Below are 17,138 nucleotides of genomic sequence, written 5' to 3' on the forward strand. Positions count from 1 at the left end.
ATAAACTGCCCCAGTACGCATTACATATTTCCATCTTTATATCAAGACTGTGTCTGGCATTTCATTGACACGTTTAACCCAGCAAAAATGATTCAACTTCTCTTCATCCAAGGACATCTAAGGCTGTTTCCTGTTCCTTCAGTCGAGTAAGGAGATCAAACTAAACATAATCTGTGGTTTGTACTTTACATTAAATTCGAGATTTCACTTCGTTAAGTGACACTTCAGAGAATCATGGCAGTCTTTACCAATACTCATTATGTGCTCAGCATGAACACTTCTTAATGTTAAAGTAGATTAGTATTGAAGAATTAATGTAATGGCATGCCACTCTGATTTCCCATCCTTTATAGTAAATTTCCGTCTGCTTATGCTGCGCAGTAAAAATGGGAATCCTGGGACCACAGAAGCACTAATAAAATGGCTTTAATTATTAATGAATTCACAATGAATGAAGTGATGACTTTAATACATCAGACAAGTGGAGTTTATTCCTCTATCGGACTGAGTGCTGCTTCCTCTCTCTGTTTGTTAGATGTCAGCCAGCTGTTTGGTTCTGTTTCTGCTTTGGGCTGATAAGAGCATTTATCAGAAGCTTTTGTGCTTTTGGGAATAATTTCTCCCTGCTGCTATGGTCTCCAGGGGTATTTTAGAAGAACCTGTTATTTAATTAGGCTGTAGATAAGGCTGATTGAATATTTGAGAAGTCAAAACTAGACGAGACCCCGGTGTGCCAGAGTTTGCATAGAAAGCCACCCATGTGAATAAAATGAATAGCATTACGGGAAAAGCTTGCAGCGTTATTTTTTTCTGCTCACGCATTGAAACAAAAGAATTATGGGAGACATGTTTCAGGCTCTCTGTCGTGGTGTTTCTATGCCGTGGCACATTGTAGCTCGCAAGTGACTTCACATTGACACTGCTTTCTTTTTAAACTGATTTATTGTGCATTTGTTGAAGGCAAAAGGGCAGAATGAAAGGGTTTGTGACTGAAAGCATTACCAGTGCCTTACAATGACTCAACTTACAGCAAATCTGGCATTCTCTAAAATGCACATTTTATCTCATATGCATTTTTGCATTTTAATATGGATATTTGCATGGTTCGTGTCATTTATTGTTTATTAGATATTCTAAGACTTTTTTTTTTACATTTAATTAAATGAAATGAATGCATATTTCTTGAATGGCGACTAGTAATCATTTCCTTTTAGTTATTAAATAGAACTGATTGACCCCCAAACGTGCTGTAAATTGGTTTATGAAGTGACAGGCTTGCAAGACTATGCTCAGCTCTCGGCATGAGAACATAAAATATGTAACTAAAACGTCATTTACAATTCTAATCCACATCTTCATCGCTGTATGTAGATCATGTAATGGTCTTTTAACAATGTAAAAACTAAATTCTCATGATTTAATGTTTAAAAATAAAGACATTAACAAATAAATGAAAAGAAATATAAGTACTGCAATTTTATAGTTGCAGTGTAAAATGAGATTATGCTGCCTGAAGTTCTGAAAACTTTTGTAATTTTACTTCAGGAAAGATCTAGTGCCATCAAAAGATTAATTATGATAAAGCACAAAAATGTACATGTATGTGTGTGTATTTATATAAACAGAATATATCTACATAGTATATCTACATAGCACAAACACACACACACATATATATACTTATTCACCGTATTTTTGTTTTTGTTTTTTAAGTGTAAGAAATGGTCCAATACATCCATTTTATTCCAACCTGAATCACTTAAATACATCACACATTGTCCAAACTCATAAGTACAAATTTTCCAGAAAGATTTAAAGGCAGCGTAATATGTAATCAAGCAAAAGTCAGCCTGTCCTGTTTCACGGTGAAATCAACACCCATTGCTAAATATGTTACAGACTGTGAAATATCTGTGCCCAAATGTCATGCTGCTCTGCCTGTAATGTGCAACTGAGTGTGTGTGTGTGTGTGTGTGTGTGTGTGTGTGTGTGTGTGTGTGTGTGTGTGTGTGTGTGTGTGTGTGTGTGTGTGTGTGTGTGTGTGTTAGATTTGGCTCATTCTCTCAGCTCTAGCTTTAGAGGTCTCGCGTAAGGACAGGAGACAAAAGTCTAAGCCAGCGTAGTCCTGTTTACATCGAATAAAAAGTGACTTATCTGTCTCCCTCAACATGTTTGTACTCATGTTATATAACCCAGGCAGGCCTTTGGCCAAACCTTCTCCCGTACTGAGACAGATTAGAGATTAGGACTAGTTGTGTTGCTGCACCTGCCTCAGTTCTGTGTGAGCTTCTGGCTGGATCACAACCAGCTTGGCAGTGGCGTGGGCCATGTGGAAGTAGAGCGAGTCCACTGCTGCTTTCTGTGAACAGACGCAAACAGATGACTGTAGGGATAATGCTCTCCCAACAATACACGCATCCCTCCAGCCTCAAAAGCAACAACACAAAGTAATCGAGCCTTGCATATGCACCTGTCCATGTCGAGGATTAGCAAATGCCGCTATAGTCCTTTTTAAAGCAAGTCAGTGCACTCTGCAGTCATTTATGGTGTCACCTCTAGGCTATTTCCAGTCATGCGAGTACAGCTTGTATCTACTTAAATGGATAAAGGCCGAAAGCTCCAAAACTGTTGGCTAATCTTGTTGCAGTATCAAATAAAGCCACTAATAAGTTCTGACAAAAGTTATATCGCGCACCATATACTTGGTAGCAATAGGCTATTTTTATCAAATATTGTTGACAAATATAATGCGCATAACATTAACTAACAAAAAGCAACTCGAGTCATTAGTCGGTCGGTTTATGTTGGTCACACTTAAGGGTGGACGATATGCCCTTAGACACGATTAGCCGGTATTTTCTGAACTATCGTCTCCATTGTGGTTGCATGTTCATGGGACGTTGCTGTGCTACATGGTCACAAAAAGCTTTTGAATGCTTTTTTAAGCATTGTGGTTTAAAAACAAGTCATATTAAGCTATTGAAATGCAATCAGCAGTGAAAGAACTTGTTTCGCTAATTGCGCTCATTGTTTGAGAAACCGTTTCTGAGCACGGAGCAGAAGTGTTGAGTTATTTTTTGACACTTTATAGGCCTTGAATGTGAGTCATTGCACTGTGGCCGTACTGTTTTTTTTTTTTTCATACGAACTCAGAGTCATTGTTCCACAATCAGACTACACAGGTCATGCAGTACATTTTTGATTTGCTAAAAATAATTGCTTGGAAGAGTAATTTTTTTCCAGGAATCAGACTACACTGGTCGTGCAGCATGTTTTTGATTCTTGTTTTTTTATGTGTCCTCCATATACTGTCAGATCTGGTGTACAAAGAGAGCTTTAAGGCAGCTACTAATACATTATGTTCTTTAACTAAGTGGAAGTATGACACACTATTAATGATTAGTCCCTCGTACTCTTCATCATCTCAGTGTGGCTGACTCAGTCGCCCGATGAGTCAAGAGTGGCGCGGAAAGTGGAAAGAACATTAACAGCCTTAATCAGACATGCTGTAAAATGAAAAAAAAAAAAGAAATTATAAGTGGGTGTACAGAGAGTGGTTTGTAACGTGTGGTTGTTTGTCTTTCAGCTATTATGTATGTGATGGGGGCTCTGGGGCCAGCTGCGGGGTACCTGCTTGGAGGCGTTCTGATCGGCTTTTACGTTGATCCCAAAACCATCATAAACATTGAGCAAAGTGACCCACGCTTTGTTGGCAACTGGTAAGAGCAGCTCCGCATCAGAGTGTGTGTAGCTTCATTCCAGTTTATAAAAGTTTATAATTTCAATTTCATTCCATCAAATAAAATTCCATCAAATATCATTTTTATCACTTTTTAAAAACATTTAAGAAAACATAAAGACTGTAATTGCCCATTTCAGTGATTTTTTTTCTAGCATTTAAAAGAGGAACAAATTTAGTTTATATCACTTTTTGAGCCCGTTTGACTAAATGTAAGACTAGAGTAGAATAGCTTATATACCATTTTTACCACTTTCTAAAAACATTTAAATAAATATAACACCTGAAATGCCAATTTCTAGTCATTTCTTTCATCCCAGCCTTTGGAAGCATTGCATAAATTTAATGTTTACTACTTTCTAAGCACATTTTACTAGAATTAAAGCTGGTCATTTGAACGTACATATTTAATTCCAGCTTGAATTCTATTTTTACCACTTCCTGAGCACATTTTACTACATGCAACACTGGAGATACAAATGTTAATTATTTTATTCTAGCCTTCGAAAGAGTGGCATGAATTCTGTTTCACCACTTTGGGGTTTTTTATTCCAGCCTTTGTTAAAAATGCCACTTATGCTATTTTTTTCACGTTTTGATCACATTTTGCTATAAATAATTCTGGAGATCCCCGTTTCAACTTACGCATTCCATTCCAGCCTTTAAATGAATAGAATAAAATCAGTTTTAACGCTTTTGAGCAACACTGAACTTCTCCAGTTCATTTTGGTTGCTCTGTAAACATCAAACAAAAGCCTGATTATCATTAACCCATTTTTCTGTGTTCTTAGGTGGAGTGGTTTCCTGCTCTGTGCTTTCGCCATGCTGCTAGTCATTTTCCCCATGTTCACTTTCCCCAAAAAACTGCCCCCTCGTCACAGAAAAAAGAAGAAAAAGCACGGGGCAGACAGCACCTCTAATGACGACGACGTCCTGAAAGAGAAATCCAACAGCAAAGGCCAGACCGTGGCTTCCTCCATGGGCTTTGGGAAGGACATCAAAGGTGTGTATCTGGTAAAGGTCATGTGATGATGCGCACTACAGGAATATTAGTACATACTAGAGTGTTACCTTGAAGATTTGGTTATTTTTTGTGGTTGTTACCTTGAATGAGCTCCTCAACACATTCTGAGAAATCATCAGATTAGCAGAGATTAACGGTTCAGTCATAATATCGAAAAGCTTTGGCTATTGTAAAAGAGCACATTGGTCCTTTAGGATTGTGTGATTAAAAAACCAAACGCTTTTGTCAAAGCATTTCAGAGTACAGTTATTATAAATAGAGTCCTCTGGGTTTCAGTGTCCTTCACGGGTAAGATGTGAGCCTGCAGTGTTTGAGTTATCAGCCCGGATCTTTGACCATTAGGATTTGTCTCGTCCTTATTTAATAACACAGTGCTGCTGACCACCACTGTCAGGAGATTTTCAATTGCTGATATAAAAGCTGTAGATTGATGATCAAGCTTAAAAAGTTATAAATGAAGGCTGCGTAAGCTAGCAGAAGTTTGCTTTTCATTATTCATCTGGGAAGAGCATTAATGACAATTCTGCCCCCATCATCACTAATACGGTCCCGTTTATTACCAGACTGCTGCTGGGAAGTTGAGAAATTACTGCTGAAACTTTATCTATGACATGACAGTAACGGATTTGTGCTTTACACATCTTTTTATTTTATTTTAATTTGCATTCTTTCATTTTTTGAAAAATACACCTTAAATTAGCATTGATTCAAGCAATCATACTGGCAGAAAAGATCAGTTTTGACAAAAATATTAAGCAAATATTAAGAAAATTTATAATAATAAGAAATATTTCTTATTTCTATTAGGACTCCTGAAGGATCATGTGATGTGAAATTGCTATCTTAAAATGTATTAAATTAGTGCTGTCAAATTATTCATCGCCATTAATAGCGTAAAAAATAAAACAATTTGTTTTACTGTGTATGTTTACTGTGCATATATCTAAATACACATACATGCATGTATATATTGAAGATAAATTTATGTTTATAGATTAAATATATTTATATAAAATATATAAATGTGTGTATATATATATAAATGTGTGTATATATATATAATATTATATTATATTTTATACACTATATATTATGGAATAAAGCTAGAACAGTGTCAATTAAGTAATATAAATCTCATTTCTATTCTCGTCACACGGTGTCTAAACTGTATCCAGATAAGTGCCAATTATTATTTGCCTGGAGAGACTTTTGTCCTGCTTTGACAAATACACACAAGTGACTACAATCAAGACAAGCCTTGTTCTATAAACCGACTGTAACCTACTTCTGTCCCCCCGGACTGCATTTGTTTGCATAAGTAGGCTTTCAACATTTCAACTGTTCTACTATGTCCCACAGTAGGCCAGAGTAGTTTCTGGGACTTTGATGTAGAGAGCAACAAGCTGTTTTGTTCATTAGTAGGTAAAATCTTATCTGGCTAGCTTCCATTTCTCTTCAGTCAGTCCCATAGTTCCAATAGATTGTATGAGCGTTCAATCTTCAGAGGCAAATTAAAGTTTGTTCATAGTTTGTTTACCATGGAAACACAAACACTGCTACAGCGTTAACCTGCTAATTAAAAGAGGCGGCTTTGTTGGCCATAATGAAGCATTTGGCTTAAACGTATGGGATTTAAATAGATTAGGCGATGAATCCAGAAGAGCTGTGGAGACACTACGTTTAGGTTTAGCTGTCTTTACCCTATTAGAACAGAAAACATCTGTTAGTATGGATTATGACTAAAAAAGACGGTCGTGTCTGTGACCACAAGCATATTTTAAAGACAAATTAGTATAAAAATAAGTGTTTTTTTCATTTATTCTGTTACTTTATTGACTCTGTTATATTTATTTAATTATTTATTATTTGGCCTATATTATAGGTGTTATCTGCTAATAAAAGATCCTAAAAAAGTATCATAGTTTTTACCAAAATGTTAAGCAGCACAACTCTTTTCAAAAGATTATAATAATTATAATAAGGAACATTTCTTGAGCAGCAAATCAACATATTAGGACTTCTGAAGGATCATGTGACGTGAAATTGCCATCAAAGGAATCAATTATATTTACAAATATGTTAAATTAATGCTGTCAAATGATTAATCGTGATTAATTGCTTCCAAAATAAAGGTTTTACATAATATATGTAAACAAAACAATTATTTTGCCAACAATTATTTATTTGTATTAAATATATATCTGCTAATATAATGCATTTTTGCTTATTTAGAAATTTGGAGCGATTATGCTTAATATTTTAACGCGTAAATTTATTTGTAGAAGTGATTTATCTTTTTTTGTTTTTTTGCATTCGCTCTTATACAACATTGGTATAATTAAAAAATACATCATTTGAATTTGTATTGATATAAGCAATCACATTGGCACAATAAGTCAATTTTTTTTTATCACAAAATGTCTTATGACGACATGAAACTCAAAACTAGCATTAAAAGCACTAATAATTTAACTTTAAATGTCATTTTTAGCAAACAACAAAATGAATATTAATTAATAATACTGAATAGTTCAGTGTCATAATGACGTTCACCCTGATTTATTTCATTTTGAATTTATGTAGATCTTTTAATGTTGCCCATTTAACTGTTATCGGTGTGTGCCATTACTGTTTATTTTTCCTCTAATTGTACAGACCTTCCCAAAGCTGCCATAAGGATCCTCAGCAACATGACGTTCCTGTTCGTGAGTCTGTCCTACACAGCCGAGAGCGCCATTGTCACTGCCTTCATCACCTTCATCCCCAAATTCATAGAGTCTCAGTTTGGAATCCCTGCCTCCAACGCCAGCATATACACAGGTACATGTTTTCATTGTAAAAGTAATCGTTCTATATTTATCTACTTCTTTTCTCGTCATATCACACGTTGTGCATGATTCACACTCTGTTCCTCACATTATAGAACATGTGTTAAACATGAAGTGTGAAGACATGCCAGATATTTCTTTTCACAGCTGCGCCGCTTATTTTGTTGAGGCATATTTGATAGCTAATATAATAAAGCTGTATATTCTTCTCAAGATACTATTCAAATGACATTGTTGCTTATCTAAATCAACCCTCAAAAACATATTGCCCTCTACCTCAGACTCTACATCATTATTAAGTCGTGCATATGTCAAAATATCACAGCACAGATGCTCTCTCATAAGGTAATGGGAGGCCGGCCAGGATCACCAGAGCCCACCAGGACTAAGTACAGAGTGTGATCCATTTCTGCCAGAAATGCTCGCTGCCGCTTTCATCCAGTTTACTGTTTACTGTAAAAATGATTGAAGTCAATGTAATCCATCACATTACATACACATTTTAGATAATATAATTGGACTATTTTTTGATTATTTTATGATTACTTTTGACCTACTCAATTGTTACTTTGATTTAAATAGGATAATCTTGTACAATATTGATGTAATAGTATAATACTATTTTAATGCACTAAAGTCTATAAAGATCTGTAGTTTAAAAATATGTATCTCTATTCATTTTTAAGAAAAACATGTTTTATATATATATATATATATATATATATATATATATAATAAAAACATATGCATTTAAACACATGTAATGTGTGTGTATGTATATATATATATATATATATATATATATATATATATATATATATATATATATATATATATATATATATATATATATATATATATATACATATATACATATATATATATATATGTATATATATGCCTGAATAAATAGATATAAAATATATGTTAGAATTCTGAAGATATTTCTTAAACGTATACATATATTGTAAACACAGTAAATTACATTGTATGTGATTTATCATGATTAGTCGATTTGGCAGCACTAATTAATATTAATTTTGTCAACCTTTGTCATATAATGGGCTCTGTAGAAGAATTTAATGTAAGACAAGAACTCAGTGCCACAATGCTGGATGTGTTTTTAATAATTTTGGGATTTTGGGAACTTTTACTTTACTTTAACATAAGCAATGATAATAACAAAGGTGGCATCTCAGTGATTAGTGTCTGTATATAAACTAGCAGAGTTCCGTTTTAGAGTCATAATTGTTGCCCCTTAAGCTTGTTGCCAGGAAACAGGGTGAGACACAAATTAATGGTATGGTTTCTATGCTTGTGTGTTCTTAAATTTGAACAGGAAAGCAACATGTTGGCTTGAGCTGCTGAGTTATAACGCTCAAGCATAAGGTCTCTCCTTCAGACAGAAGCGAGTAAAACGCTCTCTGATTTAAACCCGTGCAGTATTAACAGCAGATTGATATTCCTGCTGAAGTCAGAGCATTCACACAGGCCTGGATGTTTTACACATCAATAGATGCAAGCAGTTCGTCGTTTTTGTGCTGTTTCCTCAGTTAGGGCTGCCAAGGTACCCTTCAGCCTATAAGACTGCGGCTGCAATAAACTAGAAACAGACAGAAGACAGATGGTGTACCATAAAGCAGAAAACTGAGGCCAGGGAGCATCAGATCTACGTTTATGTTCCAGCTTTACTACAAATTAATTCAGCTGTAAATCACAGCTTGACTCCAGATTCAACAATGTCTTCAGTGTTCCACCTCTTTGAATGTCTGAGCTGCTCCTATAGAGGCATTAAAAAAACGTGTGCAATGTTAATCAAAATATATTTAATTAGCCTAAGTGTAGACTGTTTATGGTGGAGTAGTTATTACATTAGCACATTATTGTAGAATGCGCATCACAGGCGTGCGTCTGTATTTTATAACGACTTCAAACATGACTCATTTAATCATAGTTAAGAGTAAGAAGTGTCCGTTTCAAAAATTGCTGTTTTATCTAACATTAAACAGGGAAGAGCAAAGCATTTCTTTGTGGCTTTCCGGGCTTTTTCGTTCTCATGCATCTCTGTCTTCAAGTCTACATGACTTCAGACTACACTAATGACGGCGAGAGAGAGAGAGAGAAAGTGTGTGTGTTAGTGTGTGTGAGAAAGATCTGTCAGTGGGTTGTGGTCATTAACACCCTGCTTTGCTTTAGCTTGTGGCCTACAGGAATCGTTGTACTTTGCCTTTGCTTGTCCCACACTGCCCTCCTCTTCAACACACACACATACACACACACACACACACACACACACACACACACACACACACACACACACACACACACACACACAGCTCTATCCCAGCTGTGCACGCAGCCGGGCCCGAATCTCCCAGGACATCCTCTCAAGGAGACTTTCTCTGCTCTCTTTCTAGACGCACTGAGGGTTTGTGTGAACAGTGCTTGTTTCTCCTTCTTTCATGACAGGGAGGTGTTCCTGACGCACTTCTGCCTAAATATAGCTCAGAGGAACACTGTACTGGCTTCACACAGCCGTGGTTGTCTCGTGAACGGGCGTTCTTACCACCTTGTCAGGTTGGAAGGGTATGTGTGTTTATCCACGTGTGGGAGTGTGAACATTTGATGGAGTGCAGTGAAGTCTGGTGGAATTAGCTTGAAGTTGACTGTCTAGTTTATGCTAGTTTGGTGCTAGTCTACCTGGTGGATTTTGCTGGCTAAGGAAGCGGTCTTGCTTTAAGAGGCCAAGATATGTCTGGTCAACATGATCCAGATAGCCCCTGCTAGTAGATTTGAGATATATATATATATATATATATATATATATATATATATATATATATATATATTTTTTTTTTTTTTTTTTTATAATGGTTGTACGTCTTACATTTGTTATGCTTTGCGTTTTACATTTTTTCATCATGAAAATGAATGAAAATGAATACAGTATAGAGACCGTTCTCTCATTCCAGCTCAAGGACTGAATAAAGTACACTTAAACAGCTGTCTCAGCCAATAAAGTGGATAGTTTTGCAGTGGAACAGTGTATTGCGCCAACCACACAACTGTCGTTGAGATAAATGAGAATGCTAATGGATATGGACCTCCTTGTTTTAGCTGGCAAAAAAAAACTAAAGGGGTTAGCCTGACTAAATCAAAAAGGGACTGATTTGATTTCTGTGTTTAGATTGCGTTACGGTGCGTTTATGAGTGAGCTTGTGTTGCTACCCAGCTTTTCTTACGCGGTGTAATGTTGCTTTTACAAAGATCACTCTTGATCGTGCTGAAAACAGGCATGTGCTCGCCTTGCCCACCCAGTGGATTTACACAGTGACCTCGGACTGCCAGCAGTCAGCTTTGACTTTCAAATCCCAAGCTGTGATGCCAGCACGTGTGCCACACTGCTCTGCCTCATGCACATTTCTGTCCCCGCTCACCGTTATTCTGCCAGCCTCCGATGTCTATCTGTGGTCAATCACTACTGAAACGTTTGTCCTTGGTCTTTTTTTACTGTTTTGCTTCTTTTTGCTTTAGTCTTTAGATTTTCATTTCCCGGTCACATTATCAGAAAAAGAAAAGAAAAAATCTTTTTTTTTTCTTATTTTCATATTTCATATAACAAAATGGTTATATTTATGTGTGTGAGTTTACTTATTTTTTTTTAATTATTGTTTCTGTTAATGCTAGTATATTGTTCACTGATTTACGAACACAGAATGCGTGTGAACGGAAGAGGGGGGATTGATCGTGTAAACCAGTAACAGCTGATCATAACCATCATATCCTGTCATATCACAATAGAGTCATTGCCTCCAGTCACGTGACTTTCCCCCATTCATTCTCAATTACCCCCCACTAATCCCACTGTACATAACACTGGGTCTGTTAAAACTCAGTGGGCTCAGGGGAAGCAGACTCCCAATGTAACTTTACCTGCTGGTGTCGTTGTTGGGAAATGTTTGTTTAGAAAAGCAAGTCATTTATGGACCTTTCAATGTTTAAATTACTTTTTATATATATTATTTGTTTTATTTTTATACTATTAATTTTTTTTATCATTCAATAATTTGAATAGGCACTGCTTTTCTTTGCCTTCTCAGACAAAATGTTGCTGATAAATATGTGATCCTGGACCACAAAACCAGTCATAAATCACTGGAGTATTTTTGTATCAATAGCCAAAAATACGTTGTATGGGTCAAAATGATATATTTTTCTTTTACGCCAAAAATCATTATGTTATTAAGTAAATATCATGTTCCATTATCATATTTTGTACATTTCCTAACGTAAATATATTAAAACACAATTTTTGGTTAGTAGCATACACTGCTAAGAACTTCATTTGTACAACTTTAAAATTGGTTTTCCCAGTATTTAGTTTTTTTTGCAACCTCAGATTGTTCTAAACCTTTATTATTTATTATTTATTCTAAAAATGTACATTTATGACTGGTTTTGTGGTCCAGGGTTATACATGCAAGCATACAGTATATGGGTGAATAAATGTAGACATAAAATAACATCATGCTTGCACAATTCATTCAGATCTGATGTTTATGGTGATAAGTGGCTTTCTGGATGAGTATTATGACTCATCTGCCTTTTTTTTTTCTTTTAGGTGTCATTATTGTGCCCAGTGCAGGGGTGGGCATTGTACTGGGTGGCTACATCATTAAGAAACTCAAGCTCGGAGCTCGTGAGTCCGCCAAGCTGGCCATGATCTGCAGCGGGGTGTCTCTTCTGTGCTTCTCCACGCTCTTCATCGTGGGCTGTGAAAGCATAAACCTGGGCGGGATCAATATCCCTTATACCACAGGGTAAGTGAATTACGTTGGCATTAAAACCTTTCAGTGTAAGATTTAATGTGTACTGCGTAGATATGGGTGTCCTATTTATGTTTTGAGGTTTAAGTTATACTGGGGTTGTATAAACGCTAAAATACTACAAACAACATAAGAAGCATATGTTGAACAGCAGGTGTAAGGGCTGCTTCTTGCGTCATGCTGCATTTCGGTGCCCCTTACATATGTCTGTACGTATGGTCTGAAAAGACATATGTGATGGTTTTTGTGGTTGTTTGCAGCTCGAACTATGCCTACACAACTTTTCTTTCCTAAATGTTTCTGAGAAAGATCTATCTATCTAATCTATCTAATCTATCTAATCTATCTATCTATCTATCCATCTATCCATCTATCCATTTATCCATCTATCCATCCATCCATCCATCCATCCATCCATCCATCCATCTATCCATCCATCCATCCATCTATCCATCTATCTATCTATCTATCCATATAGTGTGTGTATGTATGTAACTTTAACAAAAAAAAAAAAACTAAAATAAACATTAAGAAAATTATTATATATGTATAGTTTGCAAATACAAAAATTTTTTTTTTTGGGGGATTATTTAAAAATAAAAAGTTTAGTTTTTTTGTGTTTTACTGTGTTAGCTGTTTTTTGTTGTTGTTTTTAACATAGTCAAATTTGATATTGCACTGGAATGCACAATGAAAAAACTTGATTTTTGTTAGTAAATGGGATTATTTGTTCTGTATCTGGAGTTATTTTTGCAAATGAACTGTTCATATATATATATAAATATAAAGTAAATACAAAAAGAAAAAACTAAATGAGAAACATTTCTGTCCTTTTTGTTTACATAATTATATTTTTCATTATTACAATTAAATGTCGTACAGATACAGTGTACATTATGTACAATATTGAATATGCTATACAAATGTAATAAATGGACCAAAATAGTTATCATTTTTCTTTCTTTTTTTTCTCCTGTTTCCCAGACTTTATTTGGCCCGCGAGCCATGTGTTTGACATTCCTGCTCTGTGAGCTCCATTGTCTTGCTTCCTTTTGTCCACCGTTGAGTGACATAACAGGTTTCTTGTGCTGAAGCCTGCAGCAGAAATGACCGTGTTTGAGAAACAGCGTGTTTGTGGAAGACACGACGTGAAGTGTGAAGCTCCCCTGTCAAGCGCGCATGCAGAAATACATCTCAAAACATCTCAAAAAGTGTTTAGTCAACCTCTTACATTTCACATCCGTCCGATCTTCCGTTCCTTGATTTCTTAAGGTTAGCCTCTCTCATAACAGCATTCTTTTATGGTTAAAGCAGGCACGTGCGCATTTCGAAGCTCTTATTTATTATTTATTCATTTACTAACCACAGCTGCTTCAGCTCAGGTGACCTTGATGAGAAAACTGCTTCCGTTAACTGAAGCTTCAGGGAACGGTTTGTGCACAGATTCAGTCCTGTCATTATTTACTCATGCCATTCCAGACCCGTATGACCTTCTTTCTTCTACTGAACACAAAATGAGAGATGTTGACTAGGAAGTGTCAAAGCAGAGCACCATTATGTCCAAGAAGAATGAGAACTGCCTGTCATGATGTTTGAAGACTGGATTCCGATCGCTGCTGTTTCCGTTCGTCTTTCTGGCTGTGTTATGCCGTGATTCATCCCCTCATTCTGCTGCAGATCTGAGAGGATAATGTAAAGTCAACCAGAGATGTCGCTGATTGCTCTGTGTTTTATGTGGGAAAGAGCTCTGTTTGAATTTGCCTGTCGTTCCCACGGCATTAAAATAACTGTTTATACAGTATCTCTTCATTTATTTTACTGTCGGCCTGTTTTTTTCTTACTCTTTCATCCTCAGCGGGAGATGATTGTTTGAACTTTTTTGGTTTTTTATATAATCAAGTGGCAGTTCATCTTAGCGTACTGTTCTTTAATACTTACATCGGTTGTTGTTTAAATTTAGTCCATAGATGTCAATCTAAAAGATCTGATCGTTCATTTATTCATTTATGTTTACACATAACACCTCATAAACCTCTTATGTGAATTAGAGTTATGGATAACGATGTGCAGAACATTTTTTTAAATCCTTTTATGTTTTGTAAAACTACAAGCGCACGAGTTGCATGTAGCCTATTGAAAAGAGCACTAGCTTTTTATCCAGGGTTCAAAGTCCAAATCTGCGCTAAAAGTGTGTCACTCTCCAGCTGCTCAGTAACACTTTAACACTTTAAAATAACAAAAGTTAGACAATAACAATGATAATAATAGTAATAGTTGCAATATTGCAATATCTCTTTTAATACATTTATTATAACAAAAATAAGTGTTCAAATTGGAATCTGTAATATTGTTCAGTGTTTTCACAGATTCTCTTCTGCTCAGCAAGCCGGCATTTATTTGTACAGTAAAAAACTGACATGTCTAAATGAAGAAAGGGGTCTCAAAAATGGTCAAAAATTATTTTCCTAACTTATTTATTTTAAGTTAAATTGTGCTTTGTTGGTATATTTATATGTGTATTTTTTTAAATGTAAATTGTTTTGTGATTTAAAATTTTTTTTGGAAAATCTAGACAAAACAATAAAAGCACATTTTAACCGTATATTTTATTAAATGGTGAAAAAAGGAAAAATTATTTGGGGAAAAAATGCCTTCGGTTTCATTTTGTTTGGCTTTGGCCAAGAATTTTCATTTCGGTGCATCCCTAATATCCCGTGTGTGTGTGTGTGTGTGTGTGTGTGTGTGTGTGTGTGTGTGTGTGTGTGTGTGTGTTTTCAGTGTTATATGTCGGGTCATGTTCGATGCAATTTAGCGTATTTCAAACATTGCCTACAGCAGTTCATGAGACGCGGTTTACTCTCAAACAATTCCCCCTCTGTTGTTTTTCCTCAGGCCGACCCTCACTCTGACCCACAGAAACCTGACGGGAGGCTGTAATGTGAATTGTGGCTGTCGCATCAACGAGTACGCTCCTGTTTGTGGCTCAGATGGCATCACGTATTTCAACCCCTGCCTGGCGGGATGCAGCACTGTCGGCAATGACAGCACCGGGGTGAGTCACCCTGCGTGTCGCTCTGGAGATGCTCCAAATTTTTAGGACAGCGCAGATCCTTTCAGGTCAAGACATACCCAGCGCTAAACACTGATATTAAATCTTAAATCATCTAGCACAGGTCTTTCATTCCATCTAAATCTGTTTACGCATAAACATCTATTGATCTGGGTCACTGATACAGTGTCCATTTTATTCTGGAAAAAAGCAGACGTGAAAGGTAGGTGGTCTTGTCATGACTTTTGGGTCAGAGCATACACATTGCATCCCTGGTTGTTATTATTAATTATAGATCTATTATAAAATTCTGTTTTGTAATAATAATTATAATAAAATTACTATAAAATTATGTATTATTGTTATTTAAAATATATTTCTATCATCTATTTCAGTCAGTCAGTGAATGCAATGTAATAGCTCAGAATTGCTTAACAACAATGTATTTAAAAATTTTGAATGTTTTAATGTTTGTGTGCATGTTTTTCTGCAGATCAGAAACTACACCGACTGTGCGTGTGTTCAGAGCAGGCAGGTCATCACTCCACCCACCAGCGGTCAAGGCAACCAGCTGCAGCTGGTCATAGTGAAGACCTACCTGAACGAGAACGGATTCGCCGTGTCAGGGAAGTGTGATCGCACCTGCAACACGCTCATCCCCTTCCTCATCTTCCTCTTCATCGTTACGCTCATCACAGCTTGCGCACAGCCCTCGGCCATTATCGTCACTCTCAGGTACAACACATTAAATAAAGCTTCTGATCTTTTAGGATGACTTTAAAGAGGCATTTTTCTTCATTTAAAACTTTTACCCCTTAAGATTAGTCCGAGATTAAATATAAGTCTAAGCTGTTTCGCCTAAAAGAAGCTTGCACTGACTGATCTTAAATCTTTGTTTTGTTTTGTCTTGTCTTAAGGTGCACATAAGATCTTTTTTTTTTTTTTTCTTTTGACTTAAGTGACTTAAATGTCTTGATTGAACTATGGCCTAATCTTGGTTTAAGCTAAGACCTGTTTATGAAACTGGGCCATTATATATTTGAAATAAACTTATGCTCAGCAAGGCAGCATTTATTTAATAGTTCAGAATATTTTGACATATATTAGTCAGTATATGTTGTTGTTTTTTTTTTGTAATATATTTTACAATATGATTTATTCCTTTGCTAGCAAAACGGCTATCTTAAGTGTCACAAACTGTGCTACTTTTTTCAGGTTTATTTGATGCATAGAAAGCATATATTTGAAAAAACTTTTTGCAACATTATAAATGTTTTTAATGTCCCCTTTGATCAGTTGAGTGCATCCTTTCTGAATTAAAATAATAAATTTCTTTGAAAAAAATCGATCTGATATCAACATTTTAAATGGTAGTGTATCGTAATTATTTATTTATCGAATCATGCAATTGCTAATAGATGATATTAAAGAATAATTTTCTTTTACAGGTCAGTAGAAGAGCAAGAACGACCATTCGCTTTAGGAATGCAGTTTGTGCTACTAAGAACTCTGGGTAGGTGATAAATGCTGTGTTTGCTTGATGAATGCAAAGCTTTTAAAAAATCACTTTGTCTTGAAATCCGTCAGCCCTGTTTATCACTGCATCTGAGCTTTTCAAATAGCGCCACCTTGTGTCCTTAAGCATAAACTACAGCATTATACGTTTGAGTTA

The 17,138-nt window shown here is 35.8% G+C and overlaps 1 protein-coding gene across 1 annotated transcript in view; it reads left to right on the plus strand.

Annotated features, from left to right (window-relative positions):
- Window positions 1-17,138, plus strand: part of LOC122329497 (solute carrier organic anion transporter family member 5A1) — a 40,833-nt gene that overhangs the window by 19,248 nt on the left and 4,447 nt on the right. Inside the window, exons 3-9 of the mRNA XM_043225756.1 lie at window positions 3,587-3,719; window positions 4,531-4,742; window positions 7,419-7,583; window positions 12,213-12,411; window positions 15,310-15,469; window positions 15,960-16,201; window positions 16,915-16,979. Coding sequence (XP_043081691.1) covers window positions 3,587-3,719; window positions 4,531-4,742; window positions 7,419-7,583; window positions 12,213-12,411; window positions 15,310-15,469; window positions 15,960-16,201; window positions 16,915-16,979 — 1,176 coding nt within the window. The remainder of the gene's footprint in view (window positions 1-3,586; window positions 3,720-4,530; window positions 4,743-7,418; window positions 7,584-12,212; window positions 12,412-15,309; window positions 15,470-15,959; window positions 16,202-16,914; window positions 16,980-17,138) is intronic.

The sequence above is a fragment of the Puntigrus tetrazona genome, chromosome 24 (genome assembly GCF_018831695.1).
Source record: "Puntigrus tetrazona isolate hp1 chromosome 24, ASM1883169v1, whole genome shotgun sequence".
NCBI lineage: Eukaryota > Metazoa > Chordata > Actinopteri > Cypriniformes > Cyprinidae > Puntigrus > Puntigrus tetrazona.